At 41.6% G+C, this 22,827-nt stretch overlaps 1 protein-coding gene and 1 pseudogene across 2 annotated transcripts; both read right to left on the bottom strand.

The window, feature by feature from the left end:
• Positions 1-1,415: 1,415 nt before the first annotated feature.
• Positions 1,416-4,173, bottom strand: LOC146274019 (stonustoxin subunit beta-like; annotated as a pseudogene). Its single transcript, XR_014766518.1, has 2 exons — positions 3,660-4,173; positions 1,416-2,175 (listed from the first exon to the last, which is right to left on the bottom strand). The product of XR_014766518.1 is annotated as a stonustoxin subunit beta-like (transcript).
• A 9,540-nt stretch (positions 4,174-13,713) lies between these two features.
• Positions 13,714-21,582, bottom strand: LOC146274018 (NACHT, LRR and PYD domains-containing protein 3-like). Its single transcript, XM_084704036.1, has 5 exons — positions 21,304-21,582; positions 17,364-17,628; positions 16,792-16,935; positions 14,785-16,386; positions 13,714-13,745 (listed from the first exon to the last, which is right to left on the bottom strand). Exons 2-5 carry the CDS (start codon positions 17,617-17,619, stop codon positions 13,714-13,716), a joined length of 2,034 nt encoding a protein of 677 aa, XP_084560162.1. The 5' UTR covers positions 17,620-17,628; positions 21,304-21,582.
• Positions 21,583-22,827: the final 1,245 nt, after the last annotated feature.

Raw genomic sequence — 22,827 nt, 5'->3', positions numbered from 1 at the left:
CTGGGGGATTTTTTTTAAGATGTAGATGCAATTTCCCGCATTCTGGTGCATTTACCACTACTATTACTACCATAGCTGTTATACATATACTGAGGGGCTGGACATTTAAATATTTTGAAAACTAAACTTCCCAATAAGCAATGGGACATCTTCAACTCCCTGTCACCTTTCAGCACTCACCTCAGCAACAGAGCTGTCTCCACTGCCCCTGCATGCTGCCCCTACCTCTGACTCACTCTCTACCACCTATATCAAGAGACATGGAGATGCATTGAGCATTCTTTCATATTGATAATTGACATAAGCTTAATGTAGATTGTATGCATCTCCCTAAAGCATGACTGGACTGTTCAGAAATGGTCAAATGTGTGTTCAAACCTGTAGTCTTTTCCACAGATCACATCCTTAGGATGTAAGCTTTCAGAAAATACATGGGTTAGGTGGTTGAATCCGTTTCCCTAAATTGCACAGCCCAAAAAAGCATCAGCCATATACTCCATTTACCAATACCGAATTTATTATGCATGGGCAGCAATACTAATATGGAGAGAAGGACGTGTCTCTTGTCTCATTAGATAACATCCTGAAGGTATAAGCTTTCAGAGAATATATGGTTTTAATGTTTGAATCAGTTTTGCCTTCATGTTACAGACTAACATGTAGTAATGAAATGCTACGAATTGCCAAAATTACAAGTTGAGCAACCTTGTTTAATTTGGAAGACAATTCTGAAATAAAGGGTTTTTCTTTCTTCTTTTTTTTTTCCAGTCGGTAACTAGCATGTTAGCTAAGGTTAACTCCAGATTAGCTCACGGTTGTTATGGCAATAAAAAAACACTAGGTAGGTAGAAGGGTCTGATTTTTACAGTTAATAGCTCAAGGACAGGAGAGCAGTGAGATGCTAGTACCGCTACATCCATGGCCCAAAGAAAGTTAACCTGAACGTTAGCGAGTAGGATGGTTGGAAAAGCAGGTTAGAAGCTCCGTTTCAGAGTTCGAACGAGGACTCCAGCAAGTTGGCCTGGTTTCTTCTTCCTCCGTCTCGCAGGTAAACAGAGCGGCGGAACAACAAAGAGCCTGCTGCAGTCCAAGCTGGAACTCTGGAAAGTGAGCTTACAGTTTAACCACTATGAAAACACATTCATTTTACATACATAAGCCCAAAATGTATTTAAGGTGTGGGACTGAGAACAAAGACAGGATTGTTGTTTGTCAACGATTAAAACCTCCCTCCTTCCCTCCTGCTCTGATAGCCCAGTCATATTACTGGTCCTAAATGTAGTGTTTACAGTGTATGTATGCATGCATGTGTGTGTGTGTGTGTTCATGTGTGTGTCCATGTGTGTGTATGTGTGTGTGTGTGTGTCTAGGTCTACTGGGTCACTAACAAACACACAGCTTGTCTTCTATCATCCTATGTAAAACATCTTTATTTCTTATTTAGTCAGTAAGACACTATTTAGTTCATCACATTCAGTGGGACTGAGATCAAAGACAGGATTGTTGTTTGTCAACAATTAAAACAAAACATTCTACACACACCAATATTTACAAACACTCTAGGATATCAATTCCAACTGTATACAGTTCAATCTTCATTGACATCTATGTGAGCACAGTGTGTGAGAGTGTGTGTGGGCTATTCTACGTGACACAGGGACACTGAGGTGTCATAATGAACATAGAACCCAGGATAGAGGGGCTCAGTGAATGTGCTGTGGAATGTGTGCAGGTGGGTCAGTGTGTCAGAGGAGACTGTGTAGAAGGACAGAGTGCCGGCCGGCCAGTCCAGATACACTCCTACTCTGTGGGAGCTGGAGGGGGGGGCAGGTATGGCAGTGTTCTTCTTATTGTGCCTGGCATAGTAACTGTTATTACCACAGTACAGACTCCAGGACTTGTTATTGTGTCCAAGCAAATAGTCATAACCCTGTCCTCTCCTGCTGATTCCTTTATATGTCACTGCTATAGAAACCCCTCCTCCACTCCACTCTGCCTCCCAGTAACAGCGCCCAGACAGACCATCTCTACACAGCACCTGTGGATGGTACTCAAATCTCTCTGGGTGATCAGGATACGGCTGCTGCTCTCTCCTCCATGTCACCTTTCTGTTCTCCTCAGACAGAGAGAGGTTTCTGTATGCTGTGTTTGGGTCCAGTTTGAGCTCACAGGCATCTGATGGGGGAGACCAAGACACAATATATTACTGATCATCATCATTCACAGGGGGAGAGGAGAAGGAGGGAAGGTGGAGAGGGGATGAAAAGAGGGGTGGAGGAGACAGGGGAGGGGAGAAGAGGAGATGAAAGGAGAAGAAAGGAGATGTGAGGGGAAAGAAGGGGACGAGGAGAGGAAGGCAGGACTGGAGGGGTATTGATGTGCACACATAGCACACACAGATGTACTAGGGATGCACCCATCAGACTTCAGTCCCGATACTGACACCAATGCCTGGGCTTTGTGTATCTGTTGATACAGATCCGATACAGATGTATACCTCCCACCTTCCTTCCACCATGTGGAAGAGACTAAAGGCACCAGACTTTACTAATGAAGACAACATAACAGATGTAATGTACTGATTTCTTATTAGTTGTCATTTAAAAAACTATTGTGCATTCAAAATGCGAAAATAGAATGTAATTACATGTATGAAAATAAATACAATTTAGCAGTAGAAACAAAATAGTGTACAGGTCAAACATACAATAGTAATCAAACAATTACCAAACAAAATGGTAAAAATAATGTTTGAATTCTTATTTGTTTTCACTGGTTGCTGGTGTTTGAACCATGGAAATTTAAATTGAAGCATTGCAACATGCGGTGTACAGCTTGTGTACAACCAGTGGACAGATAAACTTAAAAGCAACATGGAGCGAGCCAATGAGTTGGCTGTGTGGAGATATTTCACGTTTGCCATGCCAACTAGCTTGTCGGCTGTTAGCAATGTCTACAAAGTAAATGTTTTGTGGGGTGGTGGTAGTACTGCAAAGTACAATAGTACCAATTTAATCAAGCACATCCAAAAGCACACTGCTTGGAACAAGCCGAATTCCTGCAGCTCAACGACTCTACTACACTGTAGAATCCACAGTGTAGATTAACCCGTTAACCTGTGAAGGAGTAGCGTCTCACATATGTGATCGTTCGAGTACGGGTTTCACGTCGCATATGCGATTTCTTAAATTCCAACTGAATATTTTCCGATAGACAAAAACTATGCGACAAACGGTGTATGGCTTCAATATGTACTAATGAGAAGGCTAACAGGTAACACTAGCATGCTAGTAGCATTGCTACAAGTATTATGCTTGCCGTGGGGACCGTCGGAAATATTTAGAACTCAAGCATCTAAAGGTTCGGTTAACTCATGCTGCTGAAAAATGACATAGAATATGCTGTGAAATAAAGGATGGATCGGCCAGTGGATCTGTACATTTTTTCAGCTTCCCGATCCAGCTATTTTTTCAATATCTGGGCCGATATCCGATCTTTCAGTAATATCGGATATTGATGTGGCTAAGTGTGTTAAATTATTGCTTCTAAAAGTAGTGTTTACAGTGTGTGTGTGTCCATTTTTGACAGTGTCCAAGTCACTAATGGTATTGTCCATGTATGACTTTGTGTACTAGAACCAAGTAGCTGTCAATACTCACATTTCCTAAGGCCAGGTTTGATCCAGCACTCTCCACCATGATCCACACTGCAGGGATAAGCAGAGGAATGATGAAAATACACTTCACCTGTTGATAAGTGACTTGCAACTGACTTTCTAAGTAAACATGTTGTTTCTCTTTTATCATCAGAGGTGTATTCCAGAAAGCAGGTTTAACAAACTCTGAGCCTAACCCTGAACTCTGACTTGATGAACCCTGAGATGGGAAGCTCAGAGTTATCGCTTCCAGAACAGCTGATCTGATCTGAGTTAGTTCCAGTGAATTCAAAGTAATTTGAATTCACTGGAATTAAATTATCATGCGTGTAGGCGAGTATGAAGACATTTTCAGAAAGCAAAAAAACAACTGCAACAGCAAAAGAGAGGCAATTGGTACATTTAAATGCAGCAGTGTTTCCCACACATCGAGTAATTTGTGGCGGTGCACCACAGAATCAACACCGGCCGCCACATATTGCGTTTCGTTATTATTATTATTTTTAATTACGCTATTTAAAACACGCAGCGTATTCGTTCAGCTGCATTTCCTTTCCCTGCTCTCCCTCCGTATTTTTGTCACTCACGCGTGTCTCTCACATACACACACACACAGTCACAATGTCGCAACGTCAGCACACGTTAGCAACAACACATAGATACGCCGTTCTAGTAAGACAGACAGCAATATCAGCGAGCCTTCAGCATTAGTACCGTAGCTAAAAGTTTACGACAGTTGAGGCTACTTTTCCCCATGTAACTACAAACATGTCTTAATCTGCTAGACAAGTGGGTTCCCCTTCGTTCTGTAGGTGAGCAGTCTAAGCCCTACTTACACGTTGTCATGGAGCCGACCAGCTTACATTTACATTACATTTACATGTATTCATTTAGCAGCCGCTTTTATCCAAAGCGACTTCCAAGAGAGAGCTTTACAAAGTGCATAGGTCACTGATAATAACAACAAGATAGCCCCAAAGCATTGCGGGTAGCCAAAACAAGCACACAGCTTAATAGTTATTTAGCACCAGCGTTGCTACCTGCATATACATTTACATTTAGTCATTTAGCAGACGCTCTTATCCAGAGCGACTTACAGTAAGTACAGGGACATACTCCTCAAGGCAAGTAGGATGAAGTGCCTTGCCCAAGGACACAACTTCATTTGGCACGGCCAGGAATCGAACCAACAACCTTCTGATTAATAGCCCGACTCCCTTAACCACTCAGCCATCTGACCCCCCATATATGCAGTATTTGTTTACAATATTGTCAGGCTTCAACCAGTGCTGCAGAAAGACAGGGTAAGAGAGAGAAAGAGAGAGATTTGTTAGGTCATTGAAGAAAGAGTAGGAGAGGAGGACAGCATCTAACATGCTGCTGTGAGAGAGCTAGCTGAAGCAACAGGTGAGGTGGACAGACAGATGTAGAAACAGGCAGGTAAGAAAGCAGGTCTCAGGACAAGGGATCTCATTTCTAGTCTTTGGTTTCTGGCAGATAGGACTTGAATGGGCGTGTGGATTTTGTGAAGGTGTGAATCATTTAATATAATAAAGTTATGTGTAACGAATCATTAATGAAGGAATTATTTTGAACCCCCCTTCCCCACTGGTCAGAATCGAGGCAACCCCTGACAAACGGCTTTCTAAACTGTGGGAAACACTGATGCAGTATATTAATTTTACATTTAACCACAGCTCTTACTACAGGTGAAGAAGTGGAACAATCCTATGGGCACAAAACACACTTAATAGCAGCTGAAAATGAAATGAAAATAGACACTTTGCCAATAGACACATCAGTGTTTCCCACACATCGACTCATTTGTGGTGGTGCGCCACAGAATCAACACCGCCACGATTTGTTAAAGGACCTCGACCTACGGTCTCGGTCAACAAACGTTTGAACAAATCTCTGCTTACAAAGGCGTTTGCAGACCTGTCAAAAAGTCCATATTTGCAGTTTGATGTATGTTCAGTGTTAAGCAACATTACAGAAAGAGGTGTATAAAAAACAAACATCTACTTACTTGAGTTTCTCCAGTCTGCAGTGTGGATCCTCCAGTCCAGCAGAGAGCAGCTTCAATCCTTTTTCTCCTGGATGATTGTAGCTCAGGTCCAGTTCCCTCAGGTGGAAGGGGTTGGACCTCAGAGCTGAGGCCAGAGAAGCACAGCCTTCCTCTGTGACCAGACAGCCTGACAGCCTGTAGAAAGAGGATCAATATAGTGACAGAATCCATCTGGGCCTCCAGAGTGAGTCAGCACAGAGGGGTTCATTTGGCAGGTGCTGTCATAGCTGCACCTCCCCTCATTAGACAGAGTGACCCACGTAATCTGATATCAGAGAAGTTGAAGATGTAACTCTTTATCCTGTATGTGTATGAGAATGATACTGTGTTTAGCATTCCATTTGTGTAGAGAGAGGCCAACCCCCCAGGTGAACTATAGGCAAGGTCCAGGCTTAGGCAAACAGGAATATCCTTATCTTATCTGAGCATTTCATTTAGTTAGCCTAAGCAGGGCCACTTCAAGACACACGCAGGCAGGATCTCTGTAAGGGAGCCAATGGAAGAAGAGCCATGTGACAGACAATTCATCTATATATTTGTACAACATGGTTTATGTATTGGGAATGTTGGGATGATAATAGAAAATCAAGGATAAAGAACAAGCAAGTTTGCTCAACAATTCAATCAGTTCAATAACTCAATCAATTAGCCAATTCCCTGGCCTGAATATGTCCACTATTTTAAACAGTTATCCTATTCCAAAGGAATAAATCAGTGCATCTAAACCAGCCAAGATAATTAGAGTATGCTATAGGGAAGGGAACTGCACATTTATGTGGCAGATAATATATTCAAAAGAAAAATTCCCGCATTAAATAAAATACGTCATGACAGTTTGCATTTGATTTGAAATGGTCACTTATTATCCCACTGGCATTTAATTATCACGGCAAACAATTATACTGCACTACTGTTAGTAAGGTAAAAAATAACAAAACCTGTAATTATCACTCCAATCATTCACGTCTTCTATGCTAAACCGAGCAGTCACGTGAAAGTGAATGAGGTGAACGAATCCTTTCTGTTTCCTCTACTGAGCCAATGAAACAGTCCAGATGTGCTGCCATGAGAAGATGAACGAATCACTCACTGAGACTACTAGTTACTCCTGAGTCAGAGAAGATGAACGAATCACTCACTGAGACTACTAGTTACTCCTGAGTCATTCTAAAGATTCGTTCAATATGAAGGAATCTTTCACGAACGACACATCACTACTGGTCTCTTGGTTGGGATTGTCTATTATACCAGATTTTTGATGTGTAGCAAAGTTAAACGTGAACATACCACTTTACAATTAATACATGTAAATAAATAAAATAAAAATGTCCATTCCTCTGTATACTGAGGTAGTGACCAAATCAACTAATAAGTCTCCCTGTGTGAGTTCATGTTTAAACTGTAATTAAGCTGTAGTTCTCCTTTAGCTTTCCGGCAGTATAGACAGCATCTCTCTTCCACTTTCATAACTGTAGGAGCCATTTGTGTTTCTTGTTGGCATGTCATATTATTTTGGTTAGATAGAACTGTCAGTATATTTTGGACACTGGGTGGCAGTCATTGAAGGCACAGGGTTCTATATTTAGGGACACAGGTGACAGGAAGGGGCACAGGTAGAGGGAAGGCACACAGTTCTCACCAGACCAGAGAACAGACCACCAAGGACATTGGGAAACCTGGTATGTCAATCTACATTTTACAAGTGCCGTCTCACATTAAGTGAGACTGCCCTTTTATTGGAACTTGAGCTTCAAACTGAAAAGGTGTTTTTGTAATCCACAAACCCTGGCCGCTATCCCCGCTACATTGTCGTCATCTGCACTGGTATGATTGACGTAGATGGAAAATCTGAAGTTCACAGGGATGCAAACACGTATGGTCAAAAAAGAGAGAGGTAATTGAAGCCCTCGCCTTGTGGCAAATATCCATATACCTACATTGCCACTAACCCCCTGACATCCCTGGCCCACTCCTATATGCACAGAGTAAAATTACATTCTGAAGATCAAAATACACCGACACTAATTTGTAATATTCAATTTCATTTTTTATTCCGAGACATAAACTCTTAAATTATATAGCACTTCTTCTGGTTTTACTCCTTCTTCCTCTTCTTCCTGGCCACCTCTAAGGGCACTAAATGTTGATGATCATAGCCAACTCCTTCAGCTGAGTAACAGCCTGGGAATGGCCCCTCACCACAAGATCAATGGAGGACAAGGCCTGTAGGGTCTTACTTTTGAGAGGCAGATTAAACACATCGGTTGTGTGCTCCCCACCGGCAACACAAATGCATACTTGTCAGTCCATTCTATCAGAAATTTGTGATTTTCTGAATCAACTTTTCGTTGGGTTTTGTCACGCAATGATTTTTGCTAAGGAAGAAACAGGTAGGCTAGCTACCGTTAGCAAATTGATTAGCCTGCGTGGTTGCGAATGACATACACAACCTGCGTTACCCACAGAGGTTGCGGCCAACGTTGAGTGAGTGAGTTGTCATGGTGATTACAGTTATTACAGCTCCTGATTATAGCTTTAGATTGGACACGGAAGATATAAAGTACATCTATTAGGAAAAAAATATAGGCTATAGCACAAAATCACGCACCAATGAATTGCGTCTAGGTATTGCGGTCCGGATCCGGACCAGAGTCCGTTTATTGAGTACCCACCGCAGACAGTAAAAGATACGCAGCAAGAAGAAACACTGGTGGTTCTATAGGCTACTGCTGATTTGCTTATTTCCTATTTACTTGTTGGGTGGAGGCAATCCAGAATTACTGTTGGTGCAATTATAATCAGACCCCCCCGCCCACCCCCCCTTAAAAAAAAAACTCTTAGGATCTGCGCGATTCACGCAAGTCACCCAAACTGACGTGAAAAAAGTGGGCGGCGCGCCGAAAAGCGCGCTGTTATTATATTTAACAGCAGAGAAAACCTCCAAATCGTTTTTTTCCGGCAACTTCAAATGTCATACTTTTCCTAGTGACCCCAACATTCGTAAGATGTCAAAAACAATTAACATTACACAACAAAGTGATATTATGTGTGCTACTAATTTAGATTACAGAGTCTTTAAAGGTGCTGCAGATGACAGTTCCTCCAGTTCTCTCTTTGATGAAGCCATGAGTGCAACTCTGTTGTCTAAATCAACTATACAAACACATGGGCCCTATCTTGCACCCAGCGCAATTGACTTAGTCAAGACGCAAGTGTCATTTCTAGTTTTCACTCGACGCACGTCGTAATGACTTTGCGTTCCCGTGGGCGGTTCAGCGAAAAAGGAGGCATGTTCCGGCGCAAAAGTTCCCTGGTGCTATCTTGAAGTTTCCGAAAAACAATTCCGCTATTGACCAGGAACAACGTGGTCTAAAGTCAATGGCGCATTATTCAGATGCTATTTTAAGGGCGCAAGCTTGGTCCGTGCGCACTGCTGGTGAGGCCAGGGTCTTCTTTCTGCGAAGCTACGTTACATTGTTTTGATTTATGGCGTGTTTCATTTCTTCAATGATTATAAAAAGATTTTCATAAGAAATTTCTATGTATGTGAACTTGATTTGTAACAATGGTGGCAATTTTCTCCCATGACTGTTTAACCGAAGCTAATTTGGTTAGGTTTCTTCTCCCATGCCCATCAGAATCAGAATTCGGTTTATTCGCCATGTAGCCTATGTTACAAAAATACGCGATTTACTGTGGCAGGAAGGTGCAAACAATAAACATATACAGGTATAAATTAAGTACAAAAGTACATTAGTTAAACTAATTCTAAGAACTAAACAATTTAAAAATTTTCAAAAATTACATATATGTAAAAATAATTATAATAATAATTCGAATGAGCAGCATGAGTGGGCAACTTACTGCAATGAGAAAACTGCTCTGCCTTTCCCATACAATGTCACTTCTCTATCTTTTACGGCCCTGACGAGAACGTCGGTCTCCTCGGCTGTGAACCGCTGGCGTGCGCCTGTAAATCCGCCGTTATAATAGCAATTCGCCATGGAACAAGCGCTGCTCTTAAAGGGAATGTGAGATGATGCTCTGATTGGTTTATTGCACGTTACGCCCAAACCACACCCATTAGTAATGTAGCTACTTCAGACCAACCCTTTTTAGATTTGCGATAGGCGCAAAGTCATTTATCCCGTCGGCAAAATAACAACCATGCTGAAGTCACGCCCACAAAGTTACTTGCGCTTTGCGTTTTGATACTTGCGTTTCGGATCGTCAAAATAGGGGGGCATTGTGATTATAACTTTACTAATGTCTTGTGTAGAACATAAATACAGACCTCAGTGTCTCCAGTTTGCAGAGTGGATTCCCCAGTCCAGCAGAGAGCAGCTTCATGCCGGCATCCTTCAGATCATTGTTACTTAGCTCCAGTTGTCTCAGGAAGGAGGCTGACTTCAGCACTGAGCTCAGAGAAGCACAGCCTTCCTCTGTGATGTGACAGCCTGACAGCCTGTAGAAGGTAATCATTAGCGAGGGATCACACACACTATTACCCTCTAGAGGTAGAAATAAAGAATATCAGTCTGATCATTTCCTTTGGGTGTTGTGGTGAGTTACTGTTGCAAGATGAAAACAACAGGTGGACAAGGTGTTCTCATATAGAGCTTCTCTCCTCTGGAACAGACTTCATGTTTTAATCAGGGAGGCTGGCACTGTCTAGGTCAAACTCAAGGCCCGCGGGCCAAATGTGGCCCGCCAAGTCATTTTATGTGGCCCGCGGAAGATTAAATGGTGTATTGAAATAAGTCTGGATTGACCATAAACTACATCTCTCACAATGCATTTCAATTATGTTACGGCAAAGTGACAACATCCCGCCTCTAGAAAGCAGTGTATGCACATCAATGTTAAACGCAAAGTTTAACAGGGTTAAGGCAAGCATGGTTTGAATGACAGCACTCCAATGCAGCCGGTTCTGCAAACGTAGGCTACCCCATGCGCATTTTCAGCCAAGGTCCCCGGGCATTCAACCCAAGTTGGTATTGCTCTCGAACTTGGTGTACTCAGCCAAGCTAGCGTGTTTTTGCTTCTCCTGTCGACAATTTGGAGCCAGAAATGATGAAGACATCACCTTCACTAGACAAGGTTTTATCAATTGGAAAACTGCTTTATTTATGTTTATTTTGCATAAAGTTCAAAAAGCTATTCTGCGTTCAAATGAAGGGCAAAAAATGGCGCTGTCGCGCTATGCGTGCTTGCATAAAGTGTGGAAGTCCCTATCTAGCATCACAACAAACCCAGAATACGTCTTAAATTTGGGCTAATCCCCAATGTTTACAACGCCTGGCTCCGTGCCTGGTTAACACTCGGATCGATAAGCAGTCTAAAAAATGGTAGGCCTATCAATATAAAAAATATGATCCCCTTCCATAATCATGATACCCCCCCAAAATTGTAACTGCACCCCCAGTCAAAGCAGGCTGCATCCGGCCCTGGATGGAAGGCAGTTTCAATAAAGATGGGAAAGCGAATGTTTGTGCTTCAAGGAGAAAACCGGTATGCATTTTGTGTTATAAGGCGATGTCGGTCGTTAAAGAGTACAATCTCCGCCAGCATTTTGACACCAAACACAGAGATAAATATGCAAAATGTATCCTCCAAGAAAAACAGCAGATTGTCCAAGAATTAAAAGGCGGACTGCAATTACAGCAGAACACGCCCTGTGTTCACAACAGCTACAACTACATTTACATTTACATTTATTCATTTAGCAGACGCTTTTATCCAAAGCGACTTCCAAGAGAGAGCTGAACTAAAAATCGTTACTGACATTACATCGTAGTTACAACTGGCCCTTTGAGGGCAACCATAATGCTGATGTGGCCCTTGGTGAAAATGAGTTTGACACCCCTGGTCTAGGGGTTACATCAAGAGCAATGAGTTGGAACTCTGATTATCTGTGTTCAACATCCATTTGCACATTTTATTTTCACATGGTTGAAAGTGATGGTTTGGGGGCTCTTTTGCTGGATCCAGAGTCAGCCACTTCCACAGAGTGAGTGGCACCATGAACCAAAACTGCTACCATAGCATTTTGCAGCATTTCAACCATCAACTGAGACTCGCTTACTTTGACCCATGTTAATCTGTGCTTGAAGCTGTTGTCCTGTGAGCCGCCTATCACGCAAGCTGTTCACTTTCTGAAACTTGTCTTCTGATTCTGTTGTGGCTTTGGGTCTGCCAGACCTCTTCCTGTCAGTTTCCTCCAGTTTCCAGGTGCCTTTTGATGGTGTCGGAAACTGTACTCACTGACACCTTGGCTTTCTTGGCAATTTCTATCTAAAGTAAAGACCTACACTTTTAAGGGTTATAATGGTCTGTCTGTCTTCCTTTGTTAATTGAGAAACCTAAACTATTTTTTTTATACCTCTGGCAGTTTACCACTTACCTTTGTACCATTTCAGGTTATTCACTGGACTTGAACTACTTAAATTTCAATACAAATTGTAAAAATGGGGGTGTTCGTTTGACCGGTCGTGTATATATTCTAGTTTAAAGTTGTAACATTCTTGTCTGCATTCTGTTCTCTTTTTGCTTTAATGTTATGCTACATGTAGGAAGACCCACCTAAAGGAATTCAATGTTACCTTTTATGGTCTGTGCAAATGACCAATACAAGTGTGCTCAACTTCCAACGTTGCACCTGACACTTAAGGCTGAAATATACTTCACTCTAAGTTCATGTACACATGCTGAATGGCTGCAGCAGGTATCCTGCATTCGTTTGGTGTGTACTTTGTGCGCGTCTCCCTGACCCTTAAATGTACAATAATATGATGAATAGTATATCTTAACCCTTGTGTCATAAGGGTCAAAGATGACTGTAGTTTTATTTAACAGCAGAGAAAACCCCCAAATAGTTTCCAACTTCAAATGTCTTACTTTTCCTAGTGACCCCAACATTTGTAAAATGTTAAAAAATAATTAACATCACAACAACCACAAAGACACAAACGTCCACAATGGGAAAGTTATATTATGTGTGCTACTGATTTAGATTACTCAGGGCCTCATCTACTAACAATGGTGCAGTTTACGCTGCGTCTGTTTTTGCGAGTTGAATAATAGCGCCCGCTATGCTTCCTCATTTTGCGTAGTATTTATCAAACCTGACACCCATCAGGCAATCAGTGCATACTCCGCCCTCAAACGTAATTTGCGCGTCTCTAAAAGAACAATGGGCTCGCATATTTCTATCATGGATCTTCCTACGGGAAAAAGAAAGCGCAAGCTTAAATGTAGTGACGTGCATGAAGTAACAGCAAACCTGAACATATTACAGGGCAGAACATTTACATGTATTCATTTAGCAGACGCTTTTATCCAAAGCGACTTCCAAGATAGAGCTTTACAAAAGGGCTTTGGTCAATGATCATAAACCACGAGATAGCCCCAAAAACATTGTGGGTAACCAAAACATGAAGCATACAAACATCCACACTCCCCCCAAAAAAATTGGCCTATGTCTTCGCCTTGCTCGGATCACTGCTGTCATTGAATAAGGTACATTGGTACACACAGGAAAACCCGCTCCTGGTTTACACCAGCGTTTAAGAGGCAGAGAATTTCCCCCGCAGAATAGAGGCGCACTCTTACTGGCGGTCTTTGTAAATACCGCAAAAAATATTATTAGGCGCACGTTACACGTATCCTCCCACCTTTTTGGGTGGAACTCCCACTTCCCCCCTTTACTATTGTCTCATGTAGAACATAAATACAGACCTCAGTGTCTCTAGTTTGCAGAGTGGATTCCCCAGTCCAGCAGAGAGCAGCTTCATGCCAGCATCCTTCAGATCATTGTTACTGAGCTCCAGTTGTCTCAGGAAGGAGGCTGACTTCAGAGCTGAGCTCAGAGAAGCACAGCCTTCCTCTGAGATGTGACAGCCTGACAGCCTGTAGAAGGTAATCATGATATGGATTACAAACACTACTATCTTCTAGAGGTAGAAATAAAGAATATCAGTCTAATCATTTCCTATAGGTGTTGAGGTGAGTTACTGTTGCAAGCTGAAAACAACAGGGGGACAAAGTGTTTTCATATAGAGCTTCTCTCCTCTGGAACAGACTTCATGTTTCAATCAGGGAGGCTGGCACTGTCTAGGTGTTGTAGCAGAGAGTCAGACCACCAACACAGCCATTTCTGATCACCTCGGTAAGACACAGCGCTGACGACATCACGACGACTGACTGCATTGTATGAGCCTCAAAGGGCTGATCCCAGACCTGGTGTCTCCTTCCCCCAGGCAGGGAGAAGAGCCAGCCAAACGGCCCACCTTCCTCAACCTCTCCCTACTCCAGAGAACGTTGGATTAAACAAAGGATTGATCCAAAACAGACATTTAATGGATTTACAAACATCTCTCAAAGACAGTACTGTTTGTGGACACTAGAAGGATTATTGGAATTTGTGTGTGTCAATGTATGCTTTCCCTTTAATGCTGTGTTGATGTAATTTGATGTTTTTAATGTAACTTCCTTTCCTGTTATGATAAATCAGTCAATATTGATATAAAAATGATTTCAATCTACAAACTAAACCCTTTATTAATGTTGTATTGTGATATTTGGAAGTATAAGCAATACATGGACATTTTAAATAACTCAAGTTACCAACCAGTTTAACACCTATATGCGAATCTCTGGATGATAATGGGGAGTAACTGAATCAAAGAGTTCACCTTCGAAAGGATACCCCCTTTTGCAAAGATTATAAAACCCTCACGCACGAGCAAACCTTGCTTTTTTGCCAGGATTCAATGGAAGTGTTTGCGACACATCTGACTTATCCTTCTCAATCAGAAACTCACTGGTCATCTCTACTCTTGATGCATGATTATGCTTTGCTTATGGTCTGCACCTCTCTCTGTCACCGACCACCTCTGGAGAAGTGGTGTCGGAAAAATTGAAGACTTAACCTTTTATTCTGTATACAATTATTTACATTTACATTTTACAATTAGTCATTTTAGCAGACGCTCTTATCCAGAGCGACTTATAGTAAGTACAGGGACATTTCCCCAGAGGAAAGTAGGGTGAAGTGCCTTGCCCAAGGACACAACATCATTTGGCAACAGATTCATGCATCTCTCTGGAGATGGATTCTCTCTTATTTTCTCCTTGATGTACTTGATTGTTTTCTCATGGCTCTGTGTGTTGGTTCTTGTCTGAGTCAGTAGACCTGTTAAGCGAGTCTGATTGGACTCCATTGAGAGGCCTAGGAGGAAGCGGAGGAAGAGGTCCAGGTGTCCTTTCTCACTTTCTAAGGTCCTGTCCACAGCACTCTTGTAGAATCTGACAGCCGGTTGGAGGAAGGTTATTCTCTTGTAAAATTGTTTTTCCATTACGTTCTTGTTGTTGTTAATGAATGACAGAAACACATGCAGAGCAGCAAAAAGCTCCTGGATGGTCAGATGGACAAAGCAGTACACCTTCTCCTCACCACCCCATTTATCTTCTGAAAAGATTTCTGTGCACATCCCAGAGCAGTTTGCAGCTCCTTCAACATCAATGCCACACTTCCTCAGGTCTGCCTCTCTGAAAATCAGGTTGCCTTTTTCCAGTTGTGTGAAAGCCAGTTTCCCCAGTGATTGAATCATCTTAATGTTATTTTTGTCCCAGGGTGCATCAGTCTCCTCTTTCCTGCTGTACTTCACATCCATCTTTCTGACCTGGTCAACCAGGAAGTGTATGTAAACTTGAGTCAGATTCCTGGGCATTTTTTTTTCTCCACAGGTCTTTAAAACTGTTGCAATAATTAAAGCAACGACTGGTATGTGGCACATGATGTAGAGGATCCTTGATGTCTTGATGTGTGAGATGATTCTCCTGGCCAGGATCTCATCACTGCATCTCTTCATGATGTACTCATCCTTCTGATCATCATTGAACCCTCGTACCTCCGTCACCAAGTCAACACACTCTGAAGGGATCTGATTGGCTGCAACAGGTCGGGACGTTATCCAGAGGAGAGCAGAAGGAAGCAGATCTTTCATGATCAGGTTTGTCAGCAGCACATCTATGGTATTTGGCTCTGTGACATCATCACAGCTCTCGTACTGCTTGTAGTTGAGGGGTATCTGGAACTCATCAAGACCATCCAAGATAAACAGAACTTTCAGTTCTGTCTTGTTTTCTTCTCCCCTTGTGAAAATGGCTGTAAGAAACTCTTTCTCCATTTCTTTGAAGCATTTTTGAATTACATCAATCAAGTTGTGCTTGTCTTTCTCCAACAAATTCAGTTGTCGAAAAGAGAGTGGGAAAATGAAATCAATGTCTTGGTTTTGTTTGTTGTTAGCCCAGTCCAGAGTGAACTTGTGTGAAGAAAAGGTTTTGCCAATGCCAGCGATTCCCTTGGTCAGAACTCTTCTAATGAGTTTCTCTTGTTCATCTGAGGATTTGAAGATGTTGTTGAATTCAACTTTTTTCTCTGACCCTCTAATCTTCCTGTATTCTTCCTCAATCTGTCGTACTTCATGTTGGTCATTGACCTCTCCCCCTCCAGCCTCTGTGATGTAGAGCTCTGTGTAGATACTGTCCAGGGAGATCTTCTCACCATGCTGTTTCATCCCATCAACTATTTCTTCATACTTAGACTTGAGAAGTCTTTGATGTTTGAGTTTGTTGTCTTTGATGTTTTCTGCATATTTATCTAAAGAAAAAACATCCACATGTAAACTCAAACATTTAAACATTTGTAATTCATTCATATCATTGAAATACAATTAACATATCACAATTTGAAAATGAATGAGCAGCTTAATATTATAGCCTCTTTATTACAAGATTTAAATTAATTGGGGAAAAGTTCATTCATTGTATGGTGTCTTTATGATTGATGATGATTGTAATTATTGCTAATGTAATGCACTTTATTCTATCCATCATTCAGTTCTCTACCTTCTAAATTATCAACAACATATTTACTATTACAGTATAATTACTATTTTATCATCATTTCTTATGTACCATGACACTCTGTCATCATGATAATTTCTTATCATTATAATTTCTTATTTAGCATAACAGTATTTTATCATGATCATTTCTTATGTACCATGACAGTCTATTTGCTCTGAGGGGTTTCCACCAGGAGCAGCAGCATGGCCTCCAGTCTCAGTGGTGTTGGAGGAACCCTGGACTTCCTGAGGAAGACAGGAAGTTGAAGTGTTCCCACCAGCCTCCTCAGCACCACTGACACCTGTGAGGAGAGAGAAGACAGGAAGAGTCAGGCCTGCACTGTCTCATCCTCTCAGGTGTTCCACTCTGTGGAGCTGTGGGTGACATGTAAGGATCATGTCCTGTGTCTGTGCTGGGTTTCCTGTCCTGTGTGGACTGGGGTTGGTGTTAGCGTGCTGGACTACCACTAACATTATGTCACCTTGTTTAGTTAAGGGAAGGGTGTCAGTCGTCCTTACAGTGTCTGCAGTCCTAAGTGATAGATACACATGCAGAATAACACTGCAAACACAGAAAGGAGGGCAACATCTCCTCTACACTGCATCTCTGGCAGTGAATACAACATATGTCTGGATATTATTCCACAACACCTTATGAGTTTGCAGCATTATCACTGCATTGTTGTTTTTATTCATATATTGCTAAACATACAATTTACAAAACACTTACTCAGCAACTCAGAAAGATCATGTTGGTTCATCTCACTCAGGATCTCCACAGTGATCTTCAGAGCTCCTTTGAGTCCATATGTCTCCACCATCTTATCCACTGCGTCCAGTTCATCAGCGTTCTCCAACTTGTTCTTTGGGATGGGATTAAACCCATCTGGAACTTCATTCTGCAGGAACCATTTAAACTTCTTCAGCTCCTTTTCCCCGAGCTGCTCCAGAGTTTTCAACAGCTGCTTTTTATTACTTGTGGCCATTGTGGATCCCTGGAGAGAGTGGATTGTGTGTATTTTAGTAAGATACAGTTAAAACATTTCTTAAAAACTCGACTTTAAGTGACAGAAGATGTTTCACTCTTATCCAGAACGATCTACAGTAAGTAGGCTACAGGGACATTCCCCCCGAGCCAGGTAGGGTGAGGTGCCCAAGGACACAACGTCATTTGGTACAGCCAGGAATTGAACCAACAACCTTCTGATTACTAGCCCTTTTCCAAAACTGCTCAGCCACCTGACTCCCTTTCTTAATTAAAACGTTAAAAGCCATTTCCATGACACAGTATTGTTGTTTTCTTTCAGACTCATTTTGTTTCACACTTCACACATGTTGTTTGTAGTCTTGTGTGTTGGCTGACAGTTACCTTAGTAACAGTGATAACTAAACTGTCTTGTGTGTTGGCTGACAGAAACCTTAGTAACAGTGATAACTAAACTGTCTTGTGTGTTGGCTGACAGTGAACTTAGTAACAGTGATAACTAAACTGTCTTGTGTGGTGGCTGACAGTGAACTTAGTAACAGTGATAACTAAATTACATCTTCTGTGTTACCAACCTCCGTGTTCTGTGTAAACTCCACCCTACTTGCCTCTGGGAGAGCCACCGGCACACGTGTGGTGAGCATGCATCTGCCCCACTACTTTTCAAAATGATAAGGCCTCGCCCCACCACTTTCAACTCAGCGTAACTCAGGAGTATTGAGCGCATGTAATGTATCTACTATTAAAAACAAAAAACTTTAGCAACTTTATTTCTTCTTGCAATTAATAAAAATATAAATTTCAGCCTGTTTACTCTGTTGACTACATTTCAAACGCCTACTGCAACAAGTGAATGCACCTGTCAGTCACAGTGATCTCCTAGCTACAGCCAACCAATGCATTTTAAGCTACTACATGTTAACTAGAAAGCTATCTTACGTGACATTATTAGCTAGCGAGCTAGCTAAGTAGGTGGTATTTTAAGCTCACTGATGACATTTGTTTGCCACAGAAAATAGATATGTAGCAGAGAGTCGACAGACAAAGCATGGTACCATCCACACCTTTCTCCTACCCCCGACAAGGGAAGGGTCTTTCCCCCTTTGTCCTTATCTCCCAGAGCAGGAGCCTCAAAGTCCTGACCCAGCATGGGGTCAGGAACACAGGCCACATGGTCTCAGTATCAGACAAGGATGTGGATTTATAAACATTTTCTCAAGGATGACATGGCTCATGTACACATTCACAATTCAATGACAGTAGTCGATGTGTTATAATGTGTGTTTTTCTCATTTACTTAGAACGTTGTTTAATTGATGTTTGAGTGTAACTTCCCTTCAGGTATAGTTAAGTCAGTCAATCTTGATATCAAAATAATTGTATCATACTAACAAAACCATTTATGAATGTTGTATTGTTATATTCTGAAGTTTAAGAATTCCATGGACATTTTAGATAACGGAACTCAAAGCTATCAGCCACTTCACACCTCTGGGCAGATCCCAGGACGACGCCCAGGTGGGAAGCTACTGACCAATGAGAGAGGTCACCTTCACATGGATAACCCTGGTCTTTAGAGTATAAAACCCCCAAACGTACAATCATGCCCGCTTGTTCGTAGGATTAACTGGAGGTGGTGCCCCCCAAGAACTACTATACTTAATTAAGTATTACTAATAGTATTGCTAATCTTAAACGTGCAAACCACACTACAGATGAAATGATGACTCAAACGATGATACGTGACCCAAAGAGAAAAAAATCCAATCATAAATTTGGCATGTACTGTACAATCATGTACTGTAACTATACATTTTACATGCCTTGTGTGTAAGTGTCTACTAAGTTACTCAAATGTATGTGAATGTTGAATGTTGTATGTTATGTTGTATGACAATTATCCATTGTCAATTAACAAAGAATACAAATAGGACACAGAAGTTGACTTGTTCATTAAAATATAGACTGGTCCCGAAGAAAGGCCCCGACATGTCCCAGATTTTGCCCTGTGGTGCCACCTCTGCCTCGGGGGAATGTCCCTGTACTGTAAGTCGCTCAGGATAAGAGCGTCTGCTAGAAATACATGTAATGAATGAGGAAACACCTGTAGTTTAGTCCAGGCAGCACCAGCAGTTATGGATCCCATGATGACAAAGGGTACCGGGTTAGTTTGGGATTTGAAATCGTAACTTTACCTTTTCTTTGGGTATAGTTCTAAAGGTATATGTCGATGTAGACAGTCATATGGACTACGACACATATTATGTCCAGAAACATGACCTGTCATTTATAAATATAATCATGCCACTTCATACCAAATGAATCATTCAGCAGTGTACAAAGAAAAGTAAAATGGAGCAACAAAAACACACAAAGCTAAACTTAACCCTACACTGCCAGTGCTATAAACTAAACCTTATCTGTAAGGACCTCTGCAACAAAACCTGTTTCTAAACTAAACCCTATGCTGACAGTGCTAGCTAGTTCGATCTTCTGTCTGGATGTACTCAAAATGATTCTCATCTATCTGGTTTGACCCATTTCTACATTCCAGTCCTGTGCTGCTACAGGGCTCTGTAGAAACCATGTCATGGATGAGGAAATGCAGTTTCACTTGACGCTCCCAGTAGAAATGATGGGTGTTGGGTGGAATTGTGGGTCTCCTGACTTATAAGAATGATGGGTAAATACGACCTGATCTAAACACATTATTTAAAAACCTCTGCCAGTCTGATGTACAATCCCCCCTAATCATTCCAGAAACATGACTTGTCACCCTGTCACATGATTATCACTGTACTGTGTTCTGTACTGTAACTCTGGATGTTTGTCCTCCCTCACCTGCAGCCTACATCACTGCCCTGCCAGAACCCTCCTCTCTCTGCCCTGTCTCTGATCACCTGCCCTGCCAGAACCCTCCTCTCTCTGTCCTGTCTCTGATCACCTGCCCTGCCAGAACCCTCCTCTCTCTGCCCTGTCTCTGATCACCTACCCTGCCAGCACCCTCCTCTCTCTGTCCTGTCTCTGATCACCTGCCCTGCCAGAACCCTCCTCTCTCTGCCCTGTCTCTGATCAGGGTATTTCTCATGCTCAGGATACTCTTGCACAGGGCAAATGAAACATTCACCAATGCACAGAGGAACACATGGAACAGGTTTATACTAGATGGTGTATTGAATGAAGGTTTGTGTCATCATGGGTTGTCATGGGCTAACCATCTCTTTGACCCACAATCAAAAGCTGTTAGCACTAGCTCCTCAGTCTATAGAGGACCAAAGTAGTCTAAATATGATATACAAATATAATATTCTTTAAACCCTTAATGACACATACAGTGTTGTTATCATACATCCTAGTCTGTTTCCTCCCTGGACACTGATAACTGATAACCCAGCACATCCTCTTCCTGTTGATCAGCACAGGTAGGAGGTCCTTAACCACTGACTGACATTGTTGCCAACACACAATAGCTTATGATAACATTTACAGACACAATACAAATGTTTAACAGACATGGAATCATGTTATATTGTAGCCTAGGATCTATGCTGATAAACAAACACATGTCCAGTATTAGGATAAGACATCAGACCAGGGTAGGGATGCTAATTGACTTAATCATAACCTGTCCTGGACTGACAGTAAATCTTCACTCTCCAACATATGAATAAACACCTCTACTGACCTTTATAAAAGTCTGGTTTCACCATCAGCCTCCTCTCTGTGTTCCATCTGGTTCTGTGTGTGTCTGACAGTAATGCTGACAGTCTGATCACCTGGAGTGCTGCCTTGTACTCATCTGATCCCAACATTAAAGACTGCTCTTACAGCTGTTGGTATTGTTACTGTTCATTGAACATTCTGTACATATTATTCAAGTACAAAATTAAACCCTCACTCTTGGTTGTTCCCGTTTGGAGTCTCAGTACTGGAACTTTCTTCTGTAAGGGTGCATGCATGCCCAAACATGATGGGAGAAAGGCAGAGGTTTGAGGAAGAGGGGGAGGAGAGAGGAGGTAAAGGAGACAGGGGGTGAGGAGGGGAGAGGGGGAGGAGAAGGTAGAGGAGACAGGGGGTGAGGAGGAGAGAAGGGGAGGAGGAGAGAGGGGAGGATTTGATCCTGGTTAAGGCTTGTTGTGACTCGTACTTGAGATCCTTTTTCTTAACCTGAGTCTTGACAGGAAGGAAAGAGACATGGAGCAAAAAATAGAGTATGTACACTGTGTATATGTGTGAATGTGTTTGTATCAGTGTAGCTACTGTATATTTAAATATACTGTGTGTAAGTGTGAGTGGAGGAGAATATAGTACACCATTGTGTGGTGTGTGTATTTATGTGTATGTAGGTTTATTTAATAATAATATTATATGTATGTTTGTAGGTTGGTGTAACGGAGTTATAAATCTAAATAGATTAAATGTAAATAGAGTGTGAGTTTCGCCATAAATAAGCGTTTTATTAGTGTTGGTGTTTTGGAGCCACCTTTGGGGATGGACGTACTGCAGGTCTGCAAGATATATTCAGGTGCCGTTGTCATAATCAGACAGAAGAGATATGCCTGTCAGCGGTAGGTCCATTATGCAATTTGACCATCACAATTTGTAAAATAATTTATAGCTAGAAGCAGTGAATGTCGAGAACTTCGACATGTAACGTGTATTTTCTAAGTATGTATTGTGTTGGTTTGTAAAGCAAGTTTGCCAATTGGCAGAAAGTTTGATTGCATTATTTTACTTGAACACGAGGTTAATTGTACACAATGTGATTAGCTAGCTAGTTTGCTAGGAACTTCTCATTACTCACGTTCCGTTAGCTAGCTTAATATTGATAGAATATAAATAATAACTAGAGAGGGTACAATTTCTGGGGAAATTGTAGGGTGTGCTTGCTTGCGTTAAAATACATAGCCTACTTATTATTTATAAAGATTACATAGATTTAAAAGCATATTTTTTGAAGAGTAGAATTAAATAGTTGTCTTCTCATTTCCCCTGCAAGAGGGAATGGTGATCAGCAACCTCATAGTTGAATCAAAACTAATACATTTGGCAGACCGGTGTAAAAATTGACCTAATCTCTATGACTTAAACGTCATTGCAAGTTTTTCCCTTGTAGTGATATTTTCAGGCATTTAGCCTACTCATATTGCATTCATTCATTAATAAAGAACCCCCTTTGAAGCTTATTTTAACAACAACGTTACCAGCA

This window comes from Hypomesus nipponensis, chromosome 9, assembly GCF_054491055.1.
Source record: "Hypomesus nipponensis isolate SF chromosome 9, ASM5449105v1, whole genome shotgun sequence".
Classification (NCBI taxonomy): Eukaryota; Metazoa; Chordata; class Actinopteri; order Osmeriformes; family Osmeridae; genus Hypomesus; species Hypomesus nipponensis.
This window is presented reverse-complemented; position numbering and strand designations above follow the sequence as displayed.